Source organism: Mangifera indica, chromosome 5 (genome assembly GCF_011075055.1).
Source record: "Mangifera indica cultivar Alphonso chromosome 5, CATAS_Mindica_2.1, whole genome shotgun sequence".
Taxonomy (NCBI): domain Eukaryota; kingdom Viridiplantae; phylum Streptophyta; class Magnoliopsida; order Sapindales; family Anacardiaceae; genus Mangifera; species Mangifera indica.
In genome coordinates, this window is record NC_058141.1 from 19,734,997 (window position 1) to 19,751,665 (window position 16,669).

Below are 16,669 nucleotides of genomic sequence, written 5' to 3' on the forward strand. Positions count from 1 at the left end.
TTTCAGGCACAGTTCCCTGCCAGGCAACTTGGAATTTGAGAGGTTTACTTGCAATTCCGTACAAAAAAATTAAAAAAAAAAATCGAAGAATTTGTAGATGGATTTGGCTCATTGGATGGAGCCATCACTACCTTTGACCCCACCCTACCCAACAGACTATCTCTTAATCCCGTCAAGTGGGGACACAACACATGTCGTCATCCTGTGGGTCCAATTACTTTTGCGATTGATCGATAACCGTTCATATTTACTGCAAAATATTAGGTTCAATCCATATATAAATATATGTATATATAGCTATAGCTATAACTATAGCTATACGTAAGTTTTTCCTCATTTCACACTGTTACTCTCTTGCTTGTTTCATTTTTACGGAGATGGTTACGGTTCAAAAACGAGAAGTTGCAGCAGACGAAGATACAAGAACAGTTGATCAAAGAATCAACGATACAGAATACTTAGAGTCGAATAACAATCACCGCTGCATGGACCCCACGTCAAGTTCACCGCCGACTCCACCGTTTGCGCCCAAGCAAGAGCCGGAAACAGCTTACAGGTCACCTTCAGGATTAGGGATTATGCCGGTTGCGGTCCCCATGCCGGCGGCGTTACCTCTGCCGTTATCTTCTGCGCCACCTGCGCCAAAGAGAGCGTCAACGAAAGACCGTCACACAAAGGTGGAGGGCCGTGGTCGGAGGATTCGGATGCCTGCTACGTGTGCAGCTCGTATTTTCCAGTTGACTCGGGAACTTGGCCATAAATCAGACGGGGAAACCATCAGGTGGTTACTTGAACACGCGGAGCCAGCAATTATGGCCGCGACGGGAACCGGAACCATTCCCGCAATCGCCATGTCAGTAAACGGGACTCTCAAAATCCCAACAACAAGTAACGCTAGTTCCGAGCCAGGTGACCAAAGCGTTAAAAAGAAGCGTAAGCGACCGGCGAATAGCGAGTACGTGGACTTAAACGATGTCGTATCCGTCTCATCTGGTTTGGCACCTATGACTACTGCTAGTAGTGCCCAACAAGCAGTAACACAGGTGCCACAAGGGCTGGTACCCATGTGGGCTATACCATCAAACGCCGTCGTACCCGGTGCATTTTTCATGGTGCCACAACCTATGACAACCATTGCTAGACCTTCAAATCAGCCGCAGATATTCGCATTCCCAGCAACGACTCCACTAATTAACATAGCTGCAGCTAGACCCATTTCTTCTTTCTTATCGTCCATGCAACATGCCACCCCGCTTCAAATTCAAACCAATGCAACTACAACAACGCTAGGTTCCACTGTTTCGAATTCAAAACCATCCACAACAGCATCAGTTATAGCCCCAAGTTCAGGTTCCGCTACTACCACTACTAGTAATTCCGGGACAACACAGATGCTAAGAGACTTTTCGTTGGAGATTTACGATAAACAAGAACTTCAGTTCATGAATCGCTCTGCAAAGCACTGAAATCAAGGAATAAACGGTTCATGTTATGATGCAGAGCTTGTTGTATATCCGCCATTAACGACCCTCGAAGTTGGTCTTCTTCTTTCTCAAGAAGAGCCTTTTTTTGGTTTTTTTTTTTTTTTTGCACTCTCTCTACAGAGATTGGTGAAGCCGCGGAGGAGAGAGAATACACGTGCTCACGTGAGGCAAGTTCAAAAGGCATGCATCTGCAATGTGGGGTCGCGTGAGGCTAGGAAAGGGGTCCATAAAAGTTGTGGGTCAACTCAACGCCCGACTAAAAAGCAAAGGAAGGGTGCTCTATGGACCGTTCACACCACGATATTATTTATTTTTAGGCAGGGTAGAAAAGCGGGTCCACCTCATCGCTCTCTCATGTGATGTGGGGCGCGGGTCCCAAAGACAGAAGAGAGATGTGGGTCCATCTACCTAACGGTACCGTTTCACATTGTTTCCATCCAAGGCGGCCGCCTGGTGGTCCCCATTGTTGGTTTCGGTGATTCAATCGAGAACAGTGGGGGCCTAAAAGATTTAGGGCACAAGTGAGCGACACGTGTCCACTGCTTAGCTGTTTTGGGGATTACTTTTTTGTATGACACGTGGGCTCCTCTTTTATATGGCCCACATTCGCATAGTTAGTTGCTTATAAAAGAGAAATCATGATAACAACAATGACGAAGAAGGTGATTGTAGCATCAGATGCGGCTGATTTAGATTTTTCACTTTGCCTCTGTCTCATTTGAAACTTTGTAAATAAATAAATTTCAATTATTGATAATTATAAAAGGTTCAATTTAATATCCTAGAATAATTCTATTAAAACTAGCACACGGTGGTAGTGGTGATGGAGGTGGAGGATTACAGGTCCATGTGGCAGCACTTCTCTGCTCAACGTGGCAGTCAATAGTCGCTGTGCTTTGTTTAATGGTATTGAATCTCTCTGATCGTTAAAATTTAGATCATTACACCATCTCCAATAACATTTAAGAGAGTCAACGGTCGCTGGCTGGCAATGGCGTACCAGAGTCAAGAAGCGAGAGGTGGGTCCAAAGTGACAACACGTGGGGGACAAACAAAATATAAAAATGTTCCACCGAAAGCTGGGTCCACAACAGCAAGACAGTCTGGATTTACACATAAGTGGTCCACGTGTACGACGGAGGTTGAATCTTAGACATGATGTGAATGTGATGCGCTACAACGTTTCTCTATGCCTTGCTTGGTCCCACGTCCAGGTTTATATCTATGCAATGTGTTTGCCTTGGCTACCGCGTGACACCCACTCTCAACTACACAAGTAACATGAAGATAAAATATGGTATAACAAGTCGAGGATCTGTTTTCGAAAATTTGCGATTAGAAATTTAAAAAAAAAAAATCGTACTTGATATTCGTACACAAGTGGTACCTTATTATCTGTAGAGACGGTCACGTTGATCGGTGGCGCGTGGAAGAAGACGTAGGTAAGGTCGTGGCCCAAAGCTATATCTTCTGCAAAAATAATGGGTCCATTGTGTGTTGTGATGGACCACTGATTCTAATGGTAATAAAATTTAAAGTTAAAAAAGATGATGGACGGTTGTGGGCCATGAATCAATTGACCCCGTCCATAAGTGAGCCCAATTAGTGTATGGGTTTTGGAATGGGGTCCACATAAAGTAGGTCAGAAAGTTCTAGACAATAGTAATTTATAGCTGGTCGCCTGGTCCTTATCCATTCATAGGACCGGATTTCATCTAGGCCGTTAATAATCAGATTGGATTCATTTTTATAAGAAAAATAAAAACTTAGAATCTAAACTGATGGAAGCAATTAAATTTAATTAAACTTGAATCGAATCAATGTAAAATTATTTTCAACTAAATTTGAAATTGTTGCACCCACCATATCAATGATCATCTTCAATAACTGGTTTTTGTTTAACATAATCCAGACAGAAATTACCTTGCTTGTTTTTTGGAGTTCCCTGAATCATTAAACTCTGGTTGAAATTGCATGCTTGTAAAAGAAGAAACATAAAAATCAAATAAAAGGAATGACTATTTTCTCACCCGAGTAGGAAAATGAATATCAGAGTTTATGATTATTTACAATAACGAATGGTTATGCCAATAGAAAGAAATTTAACACAATCATATTCACGGCAACATATATTTTTCACAACGGTATTGTATTACTTGACAATTTACCTTTGTAATTCGGGTTGTTCAGATGGTGAGGTTCTCCTGAATGGCAAAAAATGAGCCAGTTATATTTCCTCCTACATCTGGGAATGTTTCATGTCCTGGAATTGGCTTCACCTTGCCCTTATCATCAACTTCAACCGGATACTTTATAAGGTGACCCCTCATTTCCGTTATGTCGTCTGCTGCAAACTGCTTCCAGTTCATCTCCCCCATTGTTCTAACCCTTCTTACACATTCCAAACTAGCTGGTTGTGTAAAGCACTCCTCCACAGTTCCAAGATGTTCTGCCCATAGCGACATCCTATATCCATAGATCTACGAAACAGATTTCCACACCAGGAGGCATATCAAAAATAAGAAAATGAATATACACTACTTTCTCACTCTTTTTTCCATTTGCTCAAGATACATTATATTGAATCAATTACCAATATTGTTCTAAACAAACATGTTAGAAAAAGTAACAATGTAATCTCCATGATTGAATAACGATTTTGGAAACCAAAAATAATACATAGATTACCTGTCCATATGGGTTTGATAATTTTCTTGCCCATGTATATTGGGGTTGGTAGGCACCCATTGCAATCTCTGTATCTCTTGTGCCCTCCATAGATCGCTGATTGATATTTGCAGATCCCAATAGTACATATTCATCGTCAACAATCATTCCTTTAGAATGAACATAAATCATGAACCGACGGCTCTTTTGACTAAGGGTCTGAAATGTTTAAACATAGATATCAAGAAACTAATAGAATAATAAAACTAGAAATATAGTGGCACAATTGGCCAAGACTAGTAAATATTTTGCTACAATTATTTGTAAACATCTTGATAATGTTATTATTATATCATTAAGAGAATTCACAATAAGGGGTTGAAGAAATACCTCTGGAGCATTTACAGCAGAAGGACTTCCCGTACTTGTAGGTTCACTTCCAACCATAGCCTCTCGATTGCCAAGACAAAAAAAGTTCAAGTAGTCTTGCGGTGAATGTGCACCTTCAAGCCCAACCTCTACCAGAGCCTTGTAAATTGTCTCATACATCATTTGCATGGTTTTGTGCTGCAATCAATGAAACTTTCAAATTTAACAAGTAAATACCCATATATATACCCACTCATCAGATATAAAAAAGCATAAACTACACAGGGTACAACATACAAACCTGCCAAAACAAAATCCTTTGTGTAGTAGCACCAGTTGGAACACCTTCAGGCCACATTGGAAGAACTATATATGCAGCAAATCTCTTATTTGCTCTGATTTTATCAGCAATCTTAAGAGCGATTTCCATAGGAATCAAATTATTAGCACCTAGGAATAGAAACATTATGATTCTATAATAAGCACTAATGAAAAACATAATAGGACACACAAGCAACAATTAAAACATAACTATGATAAGAAAATTATTATGTGAAAGATAATTACTCACCCAAGTCCTTATGTGAACTCCAATTATATGAGGACCCAATAAAGTATTGATTCTCTATATAAATGAAGTGTTGAGCAGAACGAATAGCCTTCACATATGCGGTATGTATGCTCATGTCAATGAGTACATTTTTACCACATACTAGATTCTGTTTCAACAAAAGATAACTGATCAGCTTTCAGACGTATATACTCAGAAGAAAACAAAAGCTTACATATTAAAACTATATAAATTAATTAGTAAATTAATAACCAAACATTTCTTACCCTGCTTGTGGCATCCTTGGGATCCTTCGGGAAGCCTTTAACTGAATTAGAATCAATTGAACGGAAAATCTGCATTCGGTGCCCCACAAACAAGTGATACAATTGTTATTCATCAAGTGTTTAAAAAAAAAAAAAAGAGCAATGCTATGTGTACCCACTTTGAGTATGCAAATGGTATAGACTTAATGTGTGTCATCATATGATTGAGTGTTACTTTACCTTTAATTCCAAAATCACCAATCACTTGATGACACATATCAAATTTGTACTCATATATGTACTCAAAGTGAGTATGCATAGTGTTATTGAAAAAAACAAAGTTATCTCAATGATATTCTTTTCTTCTTTCTTTTTGTACCATGCAAAGATTTACCCTAATACATGCTATCTTATGAAATCTAAATACTGTTTAATGAGAAAATACCTGAACGTGCCAACCTTCAGGATCATTTGTATTCACAGAAAGAGAATCAGCTGCACTTAATATTTCGGGAATTCTGTCTAAGTTGAGCAAAGCGTCATCATATGACATCTTCAGCTTTTTGATCCCATGAGGTTTTGAAGCCTTTAGCCAGCGCTCCTGAAAATTGGTTAAAACATCATATGCTGCTGGACCATCAATCCTAGAGTGCAAGTCATGCCATGGTTCCCTTGCGCAACCAGCAGTATTTCCCTGATAAATTAATACAAGGCATGACCAGATAATTAATAAAAAACTTGATACTGTCACAATAACAGGTAGCCAACAAAACAAGCCATTTCTTGAGCATGCAAGTTATTAACTCTATTGATCATATAACAATATAAAGAACTCCATGAGTTGTGATTAAACTTCTATTGAACTCCATAGCTATTATCTATACAAACTACCAAATAAGATAAGGTTTAGATTTACCGTAAAGGTAGGGTTGTGATAATCATCCTTATGTAGTGTTTCCAGTGACCTAAATAGAGGATGATGCGGATTGTCATATCGCCCATCACATAAATCAAGGCCACCAACAAAAGCTATGATTTTCCTTCGATTATTTCCAGCATCAGCATCTACTATCACTGTTTTCTGGTGGTGTGTATAGATTGTTCCAACTTCCTGAAAATAAAAAAAGTAAAAAGCAACTCAAAGCAAATTATCACATGAAATTCCAACTAATATGAGGTAAATTAAAAATATTATTTCACATGAAAATCTATTAAGAAACTATGAATTTTTTTTGACAATAACCTGTCAACAAGGGTGACAAAGTCAATTTTAAATGAGGCAGAAAATATAGGATGGATCTTCTAGGTAATGTATTTTGACAATTATTTAATGGCCAGGAATACAAGTTTAACTTCTTGAAAGACATTGATTCAATCCTGAGACCAACATTTAGTCTGTGGCTAACGGATGAACAACGAAATGCATCCCGTATCATCAATTGAATTGTAAAATGCAACATGCAATTCCTATAATAAGTGCCAAATAGCAAAATCCAGGTGTATCACTAATGGACTTATTTAAAATCGATACTGCAGAAGCAAGAGCAGCGATCTTTTGAGTGAAGAAAGCACAAGAAAAAAAAATTTAATACTTATGCCTAACCTTTTGTTTGACCCAACTATGTCGTTTTCCAGCCATGCGGGGACAAAGAAGTACATGCACAGATGAGTGTTTGAAAAAACGACGTGTTTCCTCATCATGCGTGTGCATGACTCCATCCTGCAAATGATAACATAAAGGAGTTCAATAGAAAACTTTTTAATTATTTGACACGCTGTTCGACGATTTATTTATTTTACTTTTTTGATTCAAAGTTCAATTGAAAACTATTTCCAATAAAGCTTTCTAAATAGGAATTTCATTGGCATGCAATATGCAGTATAATTCATGAAAAAGTAGAAAAACACAACAATGAAATTCCAAAATTATGAATGACTCAAGGTTATAGGGCTAATCAAGCCTTACTCATGGAGCTCAAATAGTGTAATTTTAAAATTACATAAAAGCAGTGACATACAAAGATCGACAACAAAAGACCGGGCAAGATAATTTTCTTAAAGATACAAAAACTCATTATCAAGCCAGCCTCTGTATCAATTATTGTGTAGAGGTTAACTATGTGTCAAATTCTAATATAGTACAATTTTGTGACAGACTTTTATAAATACGATAAGCCCGCAAGGTTAAACTGAATTGACAAGACCATTTTCTGAAAAGGTTGCCTCCATTTTCAACCAATAATATGTTAATGTTGCCTAACATTAGATACCTATATTAAAGGGCAGCCACCAGGCCTGGAGCAGGCATATTCTTTCATCTGACACATATATTACCATCTGAATCTATTTATCTTAATTCATTATTTGTCTTCCACGTGCATCAAATCCACAAGACACAGCACTGACATAAAAGAAATTGAAAAAAAGAAAATTGCTCTAATTTCTGTAACTTCATTTTCATACTTTAAAATGAAACTCTCTCCATCTAAGCGGCCATACAAGTCTGTGAATATTATCTTTCACCATCTTTGAATTTAAAGTTCAGAACCACATAGGTCCCGTTTGAAAGTGTTGAACATTAAATATTTAAAGCAAATAAAAACTATGTACTTGACTAAACATAGGGAATTAAATTTATTATATAACTGTATCAACAGTTCTTATAGGGATAATCACTGAATTGAAATGTAAAGGAAAACCAGTAAAACTCACCGTTTTATAACCCAAAATGCTCGTTGAAGTGGGGTCATCCCAAACAAGAAGTAGTACTCTTACTCCTTCCTGAGACTTTGATCTTAGAAGCTCCCCTAGGGTGGAATCGAATGCTGGACCAGCATCCCGGACCAGTTTAACTTTGTGCCAGACTGACCACCCTGTTATGTAGATTAAACGCCGTGCCTGACTTATTGCAATTGCAATGTCAGACCAACATTTCCCATGATTATAAAATATTCCACGGTCAAGCCTTAGTTGTGGGAGACACCCATCAGGAACATGAGCATCTTGATAAAGAGTAACAGTACCACCCTTCCTAAGAGGAAAATATGTGCCAGGGACGCCAATATATTCAGGACCTGCTCCCACTCCTTGATGATGATTGCTCAGACGCTCCATTGGGGTGTACTGTATTGAAAGAGTCAAGGAAGCTCCAGGCTTACACGGTTTCCCACTATTATTCAGAATTGGATAGGTTCCTTCAACCTTTGCACCTGAGTATACCTGTTCTACTGGAATTGCCACAACTCCTATCAACTCCGATCCCACAATATCACTATCTTTAACAGTAAAGTACACTTCAGCAGCGTGATGTGCAACAGGAACATAAAAATTTTGCTGCCAAACAGGTTCTTCACTATTGCTTATCACAAAGGTCCTCCCGACCACAGCACCTGTTACTGACACTGTAACATATGGATCACTAGTCATCTTTTTACTGAGTTGTGACCCAAACATATCCCCCAAAGTCTTAGAAAAAATATCCATGTTGGGAAGATTCTTAGCACCATAGATCCAAATATCTAAATTTCCATGTAAGAGCAAAACCTTCAAAGATCCCTTTGGCACAATCTGCGAATTTGGGCTCTGTTGTGATCCATCGAAAGACTCTGAATGGGGATGGAAAAAAGGTCTTTCATAGTTACTTGAGAAGGAGTCATTGGGATACCCATAAAAGCTCCCATGATTACTTGAAGTCGAACGCTGATGACTTAAAGGGGAATCAGGCAATGGTGGTACTGAAGGTTCAGGAGGAGAAGCAGGGACAGTTGGGTAATTATTATTTTTGTTATCATGATTAGAATCAGATATTTGCATCTTACTCATGTGATCATCCAAAGTTGGGTAAAGAGAAGGGTAAGAAGGAATTTTATCCCAATCAGATATTGAATCCTGATTATTATTTTTGTCATGAAAATTCGGCAAACTATTGTCTATAGCTGCCAATGGAGGATTAGTCTCAGGCGGCGGGTATTGAGTGGATTGGTGATAGTGGTAATGTGATGAACCATGAAAACTACTATTATATTGGAGGGCAGGTTGTGAGTTTGAAGGAGAAAGGCGTCCATATGAATATGGAAGCGGCCCAGGATGAGATTGTGCATTATACTGATTATCTAAAGGCCCTGAATGAGATTGTAAATGAGGTGGCGGAAGGTGGTGGAAATTAGAACTATAGTCAACTGGCCCAGAAAAGGAAGCTGAATGGAGAAATTGTGGTGGTGGTGGTTGTGAATAAGCAGGCGGCGGATACTGATAAGCGTGTGGAGGATTGTACGGATACTTATAAGGAGATTGGTGGTATGGATCTGGATCAGGCGGCGGTGGATACCCATAATTCAGATGAGGAGGAGGATCATAGGAATAAGGATATGGCTTGTTCTTATCATACGGATAATTTTCCATCGATAAAACACTCAATAATACTTAATTATCCTGAAAACATTAAAATTGAATGTACAGACAGAATCAAAATTTCGAAGACGATAAGCAATTTCAAAAGTTCTCAAAGAAGGGAAGTTTACCTAATTACATCTGACAATGACATGACAGTTTCAGGAAGCTTTAGAGAAAAATGGAAGAGAAGTAAAATTGTTTGTCCGCGTTGACAAGGTGCACAGGCCAGCTTCTGTTCAATTTACGAAGCTCAGCGGAAGAGGCGATGAAATTGATGACTGTTACCGGTTGAAAAAAGGTTGTTCGTAGGAACTTCAAACAGCTACAGAATTTTCTTAATCTCCGTTTTCAACTTTTATTTAAGCACGTCAAAGATGTTTACATCAGCAAACAGTCGATACATGGTAACGTGAACCGGCGTTGGAATATACGTGGAGACACTTGATTGGAAAGTTACATTTTCACAGTTGTCAGTTTTCTAAGTATGGATAATGTGTTTGTGGGGAAGGTTGAAACTGGAATGACTGCGCCTACAAAAAGAATGGCTGTAATGGCAAAAAAGGAGTTCACTAAGAACCACCACTCGAACCTTCGTGACGGTTTGATTTCACTGAGAACCCATTTCGAGATCCACCAGGAGAAAATTATTACTGAAGTGTTTGTTGAAGCTATTTGGAAAATGGAAATTTATTAATTTAGAGGTGGCGCAGGGCCTCAGCTTAGCAGGCCATACTAAAGATGTCAAAGGGGCCTCAACTAGCCCACTACAAGGCCAGCCCCTCACAAAACTGCAGTTGTGCCAAGCTCAGAGCATGTTGGGGTCTTGGCATACGGCCCACGAACTGGTTTGACATAGCCTAATAAAAGATAATAAATAATTATAATAATTAAAAAATATAAAATTGTGGGTCTACTCAAATGAGTACGCAAATGGCTCTATAATGGGTTTACAAAGACATGATCCAACCCTTGGATCATGTCAATAAGCCTTGTCATACTTGTGGGTCAATCCAATTTGTAAAATCCATCAATCAATAAGTAATGATAAAACATGAATCGTTGAGTATGATTAGCCATTTCTGATCAGTATAATTCAATATTGTGTCTAAGTCATATCAAGGTCTCATGGGGGATAGACTCCACAAAGCATGCAAACTGAGCCAACAAGGGCTATATTTTTGCAAACCTCTACACAACATGACTCTGTCACCAACTGTAGGTGGAATATTTCTCTAATATAAAAATAATGATATATATTGAATTAAAACATTGTTAATAGGAATAGAAGGAACCACTGTGAGTAATTCAAGTCACATAGTTAAAAGAGCTTCAGGCTTACAACAAATAAAGTTCTCATTTGAAAATAAAAATATCTGAAAAGAATTGTAACTGAAAGTAGTGCACAAAATGTTATTAGTTGCCGGTGTTTACATCATAGGTTAAGTACTCTGGGTCAACATGGCTGTAAAGAGAAAAAAGGGGTAAACTTGGAATTATGTGACTATATAATTCGCGGAATTCTAAATGGCTCCTTCTATGAAGCCAGTCCTCCCGTTTCTGTCCTTAAACCCCCTGCACCCATGTATCTTACTCGTTACTCCCGCCAGAAACCACTTGAACTCTCACGCTATCTCACGCGCCACCTCCACTCCTCCTCCTCTTCCACCACCGAAACTACACCTTCTAAACTCTACGGTTACTATGCCTTCAAACCCCCGCCTTCCCTCTCTCCAACGCCCGAAAACCCTAACAAGAATTTCGAGAAAAAAGCCAAACCTCGGTACCGTCCGTCCTCTTCTCTCGATTCCCCAAAGAAAAAACACTCTGATTTGCCCTTCGATTTCCGATATAGTTACACTGAGAGCAGCCCGACGGTGAGGCCAATTGGGCTTCGGGAGCCCAAGTACTCGCCGTTTGGACCGGGTCAGTTGGACCGAGAATGGACTGGGGTTTGTGCCCCCGCTGTGAACACTAAAGTGAAATCGGTGGACGAGGGAGCGGAGGATCCCAAATTGGAGGAGAAAAAACGAATCACGAGAGAAAGAATTCAAGGACTGCCACTTAATAATGCTGAGAGGAAGGTTTTGGTGGAAACTTGCCATCGGAATCGAACCAAAAGACAAATAAATTTGGGTGTGTTATTCTTGTTATTATTTTTTCTTCCTTTGAAAGGAGTTTATATTTTAAAAAGTATTGAAGATGGCATTGTTCGCTATCCTGCTAAAAATTATTGAATTTGTTAATTGGGGCATGTGAATTAGTCATTTTCCTTTTCCTCTAATCTTCTTTCTGTGGCTCTTGTGTTTAAATTTTCTTATTAGAATACCATTTCCTTTAGTCACTTCCAGTTTAAGAAGTGTTTCCAAGAAATGGGAATTTGTTAGGTAACATTTCAAACTTTTTTATACGCATTGTGGATGCCCCATATTCATAGCAGCGAGAGTAACTTCTGCTCATATTTTTCCTTCGCCAAGTGTTTGTTGAACAAATTTTTTTTTTTTTTCCTAAAAGGTTAGGCTTGAGAATTGCTCAGAATCTTTTTTTTTTTCCTCTTTTTTTTTCGTTGTCTTTTTAATTCATTATTTCTTGGTCTTGTTATTTTCCTTTTGGTGTGTTTTTGTAGGGAGAGACGGGTTGACACACAATATGCTGAGCGATATACATAATCATTGGAGACATTCTGAAGCAGTTAGGATAAAGTGCCTTGGAGTCCCCACTGTTGACATGAAGAATGTGTGCTACCAGCTTGAGGTATCTTCATCTTTCTTTTGAGAAGTGACATTCTCTCTCTTAGCTCTAGGAAGATCTCAATAAAGAACTGAACTTTTCATAAATTAATGTGATGTGAACTTGTTTTACCTCAGCTCCTGCATGATGATCAGTTGTGATCAGTGTCAGGGGTTCTGTTTCAGATAATTTTGTAGAGGAAGAAATATATCATGCGGGTCTACAATTTTGCAGGATAAAACGTTTGGAAAAATCATTTATAGACATGGCGGTACACTTGTTCTATATCGAGGCAGGAACTATAAACCCAAGAAAAGGCCTTTTATTCCATTAATGTTGTGGAGACCTCACGAACCAGTATATCCCAGGCTTATCAAAACTACGATTGATGGTCTAAGCATTGAGGAAACAAAGGAAATGAGAAAGAGGGGATTGGCTGCTCCTGTGTTAACAAAACTTGGTATGCCTTTCTTACTGTGTTCTATTTCAAAACTTGTTATTCAGTGTGGCCCTTATCTAGCACACTGCAATTGCAGCGAAAAATGGTTACTATGGCAGTTTGGTACCCATGATAAGAGATGCTTTTCTTGAAAGTGAATTGGTACGAATAGATTGTCAAGGTCTTGAGAAAAGTGATTACAAGAAAATAGGCTGCAAACTTCGGGTAAACCTTTGATTTTCTTCTGTACTTTTGATAAAGTTCCTTTTTGGTTATTTCTTATATTTTTCTTTATCTTCTACTGTGAATCTCCATGTAAGTTCCTTGCTATTCCTTTTCTGTCTTTATTGCAATAGAGACTGGAAAATGAGATAAAATTATTTGGTAATTTATTCAAGAACTGTTTTAGTGGTTATTTTTCTGCTTCTTAATGTTTCCCTCATTAATGCTATCATCATTGGAATTTCTTTCGATTGGCTTAATATCAGACCAAGACAAGATTATTTTACTTACCATCCCTTCTCTTTCTTTTTAACTTTGTGAAGTTGCTTATCATGGAATTAGGTATGACCATGTGTTTTGGCACCAGCTAATTTTTTTGATATAACCATTTTCAATCTTGGTGCAGGAACTTGTTCCTTGTGTTCTGGTGACATTTGAGAAGGAGCAGATTGTGGTGTGGAGGGGGCATGACTATAAACCACCTGAAAATGTGGGACACTACCTCACGCATCGTGAATTATTTGGTATTTCAGATGATGAGCCAGTTTCTGGCGTAGAGGGAACCTGATTCGTCAGACTAGAGCACCAGCCAACACAGCTTCCACTCAGGAGTTTGAGTAGTTATTTGCTTGCTGACAGTTGCAATCTTCAAACTCAATGTTGTTTATTATACTTGATGTCAGTGCGCTCCTATTTACCCATTTAGAATATTAGCAAGAAAGGAGGACCTTTGAGATCATACCAAGGACAGTAGAGTCAAGCGTTTTTCGTTATGGGTTTGAGGTATCACTCATTTTGTAGACCTTTCATCTGTATCATTCCTAGATCAGAATTGGGCATATTTTTAGTATATGTATAATCCCCCATCATTAAAAAAGTGATTTAGTATGAAAGATTAAGATCATGCATTCACCAAAATGAATCCACCAAGCTAGTCAATTGTATTTGTTTTAGATAGTTACATGGGATTATCTTATTTTGGAATTGGGTATCATGGTTGCACATGCACCGTACCCGACATCGTTTGGATCTGTAAATGTGGTGCCATTAGCCACAGTTGGTGTTTGTATTGTTTTTTAAATTGTTCCCTGACTTATATACACAGTTTTATGTTCATAATAATGCTCTATGTTTTGCTTCTTTTCCTGCAGTGGAGAAGTCACACTAGGTTGTCATTTGATTGTACTTCATCAGGAGTAGCCCATAATGACATGCTAAGAAAATAATCCAAGTTGGATTTGGATCTACATCTTTCAAGCTAGTTTTCAATCCAGTGAATTTGCAAACAGTGGCTGATTGAAACCGAGCAGAGATAACAAATAGGCTAAATGAACCGTGATGCCAATGTGAGTAACTTATTTGAACTCACACATCACTGGCAATTTTCAACATGACTAGTTAATCTAATATGACATGTAAAAAATTTTAGGTTTGGGTTGAATATTTTTTTTTTATACAGATTTTAATTCGGATTTTATTTGGGAGTCAACCCAACTATGAATTGCGTTGTGTATAGGTTAACATTTCATAAATCAAACATGATCTGAATATAAGTTTTCAAATCATGTATAAAACATATAAAATATGTAGATTAAATTTTAACACAATCCAATTTGTTTCTTGATTTGGTCAATTTGGGTTGCGTCACATTAACCCCATTCATAATTCAGTTGTATTTTGATTGAGTGCTTTCGACATGTTGAAGTTCTTTTTGATCCAAAATCTGAAATGATATTATACAAACATAAACCGAACCTGTGAATTCTCAAGCAACTGTTTAAAATCATTAGATCACTTGAGTAAAGCTACTGATTGACATCATATTCCAGCAAGCGATTTGTTAAGTTAGGAAGAGATTTTGTGGATAATCACGAAGATTGACTAGAAAACAAATGGAGGCAACAACAGGTGATGCCCTTATCGTGTGGAAATTAATAATAAATGAAGCCTACCGGGTTACCATCCTGAAGTCCAAAAGGAATGCGACAAAGTATATTCAACTCCAGGAAAGTGGCACTGGCTGGGCCTCTGGCGTCAGCAAGCGCGCGCGACGTATTCTCTGGACCACCTGTCTCTTGTCCTAATATGAAAATTTTGATTTTCAGTTAGAATTTCAGATCAGTTTGAAATTAATTTGTTATTCAATTTATGATTTTATTTATTAAATCGATAATATTGTTCATATTTTTTATAAAATTATTTTTTTCAGTGAATATTTTTACCTAATCAGTCGATTTAAATTTAAATCAATTTAAATTTAATTCTAATTAAATTTAATTTAAAAAAAAATTATATTTAAATGTGCTTAAATTTAACTCTATTGAGTCAATACATCCAAACAAAATTTTATTTTAGACTAGATTAAAATGATAAATTAAATTTTAAATTTAAGTCAAAATAATTTTATTTTATATTCAACTGAAGTTAATTGAAATTCAAATATTTGGACAAACTTAAACTCCATCCATGTCGTAGAAACAAGTTCAATTAAGTTGATTTTGATTGAACAATCTGGATGAAGTCCATTCGAAGATGTGGGGCTGAGGCTGCTTCAACGCGGTAGCCAGTTTTTGAATCCAGCGACCACAGTACCGTTGACGTACACAAGTTTTTTGGGAAATTTTAAAAAATAGCCAAAATGCCCTCCCATTAAGCCAAAATGCCCAAAATCACTATTTCCAAGCCAAAATGCCCAAAATCACTGTTTCAAAAAAAAAAATGCCTATGACTTTTTTTAAATACCGAAATTACCCTTTCCCTCATATTTATATAACTCTTCCACTCACTATAGGGTTTTAATGGAATTTTAGATAAATATTGGGGGTTTTTAGATATTTTACACTATAAAAGATTTTGATATTTATTTATTTATTTAAAACTTTTTCTAAAATGACAAAATTACCCCTCCCTTCATTTATATAACTCTTCTCACTCATTATAAGGTTACATGTAATTTAGAATAAATATGGGGGGTTTTTGGATATTTTACATTGTAAAGGCATTTTCATATTTATTAATATATTATATTACTTTTTCTAAAATGTCAAAAATACCCTTCCCCTCATCTATATAAACTCTTCTCACTCATTTTATTTCCACACACTTCTCATATCACTCAAACACTTACTCTCACTTTCATTTTTTTTGTTAACATCAATTAGTAGGGATTCGTTCGGACGAAGGAAGTTCGTATTTCTGAATTCGACTCGAAAAAATACTATTCATCAAAAAAAGGTATTTATGTCAATCTTATCCTAAAACTTCATTTTATTTGTTAAGTATAGTTTTTATGTCGTAATATGGGGGTTAAATGCAATATTTGACAAGTATTGGGGGTTAAATGTAATTTAGGATAAATATGAGGGGTTTTTGGATATTTTACATTGTAAAGGCATTTTCATATTTATTTATATATTTCATTACTTTTTCTAAAATGTCAAAAATACCCTTCCCCTCATCTATATAAACCCTCCTCACTCATTTTATTTCCACACTCTTCTCATATCACTCAAACACTTACTCTCACTTTCATTTTTTTTGTTAACATCAATTA

At 37.2% G+C, this 16,669-nt stretch overlaps 3 protein-coding genes across 3 annotated transcripts; 2 read left to right on the forward strand and 1 right to left on the reverse strand.

Annotated features, from left to right (window-relative positions):
- Positions 1 to 319: 319 nt before the first annotated feature.
- On the forward strand, positions 320 to 2,241 carry LOC123215575 (transcription factor TCP9). The gene has a single exon (XM_044635731.1). It carries the CDS (start codon positions 378 to 380, stop codon positions 1,464 to 1,466), a length of 1,089 nt encoding a protein of 362 aa, XP_044491666.1. The 5' UTR covers positions 320 to 377; the 3' UTR covers positions 1,467 to 2,241.
- Positions 2,242 to 3,479: 1,238 nt separating this feature from the next.
- Positions 3,480 to 10,299, reverse strand: LOC123215574 (phospholipase D beta 2-like). The gene is made up of 11 exons (XM_044635730.1): positions 9,857 to 10,299; positions 8,049 to 9,767; positions 6,940 to 7,056; positions 6,253 to 6,447; positions 5,782 to 6,030; positions 5,358 to 5,426; positions 5,092 to 5,239; positions 4,822 to 4,970; positions 4,542 to 4,718; positions 4,173 to 4,370; positions 3,480 to 3,964 (listed from the first exon to the last, which is right to left on the reverse strand). The coding sequence occupies exons 2-11, from the start codon at positions 9,735 to 9,737 to the stop codon at positions 3,671 to 3,673; spliced, it is 3,285 nt and encodes a 1,094-aa protein (XP_044491665.1). The 5' UTR covers positions 9,738 to 9,767; positions 9,857 to 10,299; the 3' UTR covers positions 3,480 to 3,670.
- Positions 10,300 to 11,249: 950 nt separating this feature from the next.
- On the forward strand, positions 11,250 to 14,238 carry LOC123217768 (CRS2-associated factor 1, mitochondrial). The gene is made up of 5 exons (XM_044638895.1): positions 11,250 to 11,861; positions 12,352 to 12,479; positions 12,690 to 12,915; positions 12,992 to 13,119; positions 13,523 to 14,238. The coding sequence occupies exons 1-5, from the start codon at positions 11,309 to 11,311 to the stop codon at positions 13,682 to 13,684; spliced, it is 1,197 nt and encodes a 398-aa protein (XP_044494830.1). The 5' UTR covers positions 11,250 to 11,308; the 3' UTR covers positions 13,685 to 14,238.
- Positions 14,239 to 16,669: the final 2,431 nt, after the last annotated feature.

Excerpts from the sequence above, each read along its gene's own strand:
- LOC123217768 (XM_044638895.1), top strand. The coding sequence starts at position 11,309 with ATGTATCTTACTCGTTACTCCCGCCAGAAACCACTTGAACTCTCACGC. Across the intron at positions 11,862-12,351 it reads CAAAAGACAAATAAATTTGG|GGAGAGACGGGTTGACACAC; the intron begins GTGTGTTATTCT and ends GTGTTTTTGTAG. Across the intron at positions 12,916-12,991 it reads TCCTGTGTTAACAAAACTTG|CGAAAAATGGTTACTATGGC; the intron begins GTATGCCTTTCT and ends CTGCAATTGCAG.
- LOC123215575 (XM_044635731.1), top strand. The coding sequence starts at position 378 with ATGGTTACGGTTCAAAAACGAGAAGTTGCAGCAGACGAAGATACAAGA.
- LOC123215574 (XM_044635730.1), bottom strand. The coding sequence starts at position 9,737 with ATGGAAAATTATCCGTATGATAAGAACAAGCCATATCCTTATTCCTAT. Across the intron at positions 5,427-5,781 it reads CTGAAGGTTGGCACGTTCAG|ATTTTCCGTTCAATTGATTC; the intron begins GTATTTTCTCAT and ends CACCGAATGCAG. Across the intron at positions 4,971-5,091 it reads GAGTTCACATAAGGACTTGG|GTGCTAATAATTTGATTCCT; the intron begins GTGAGTAATTAT and ends TTCTATTCCTAG.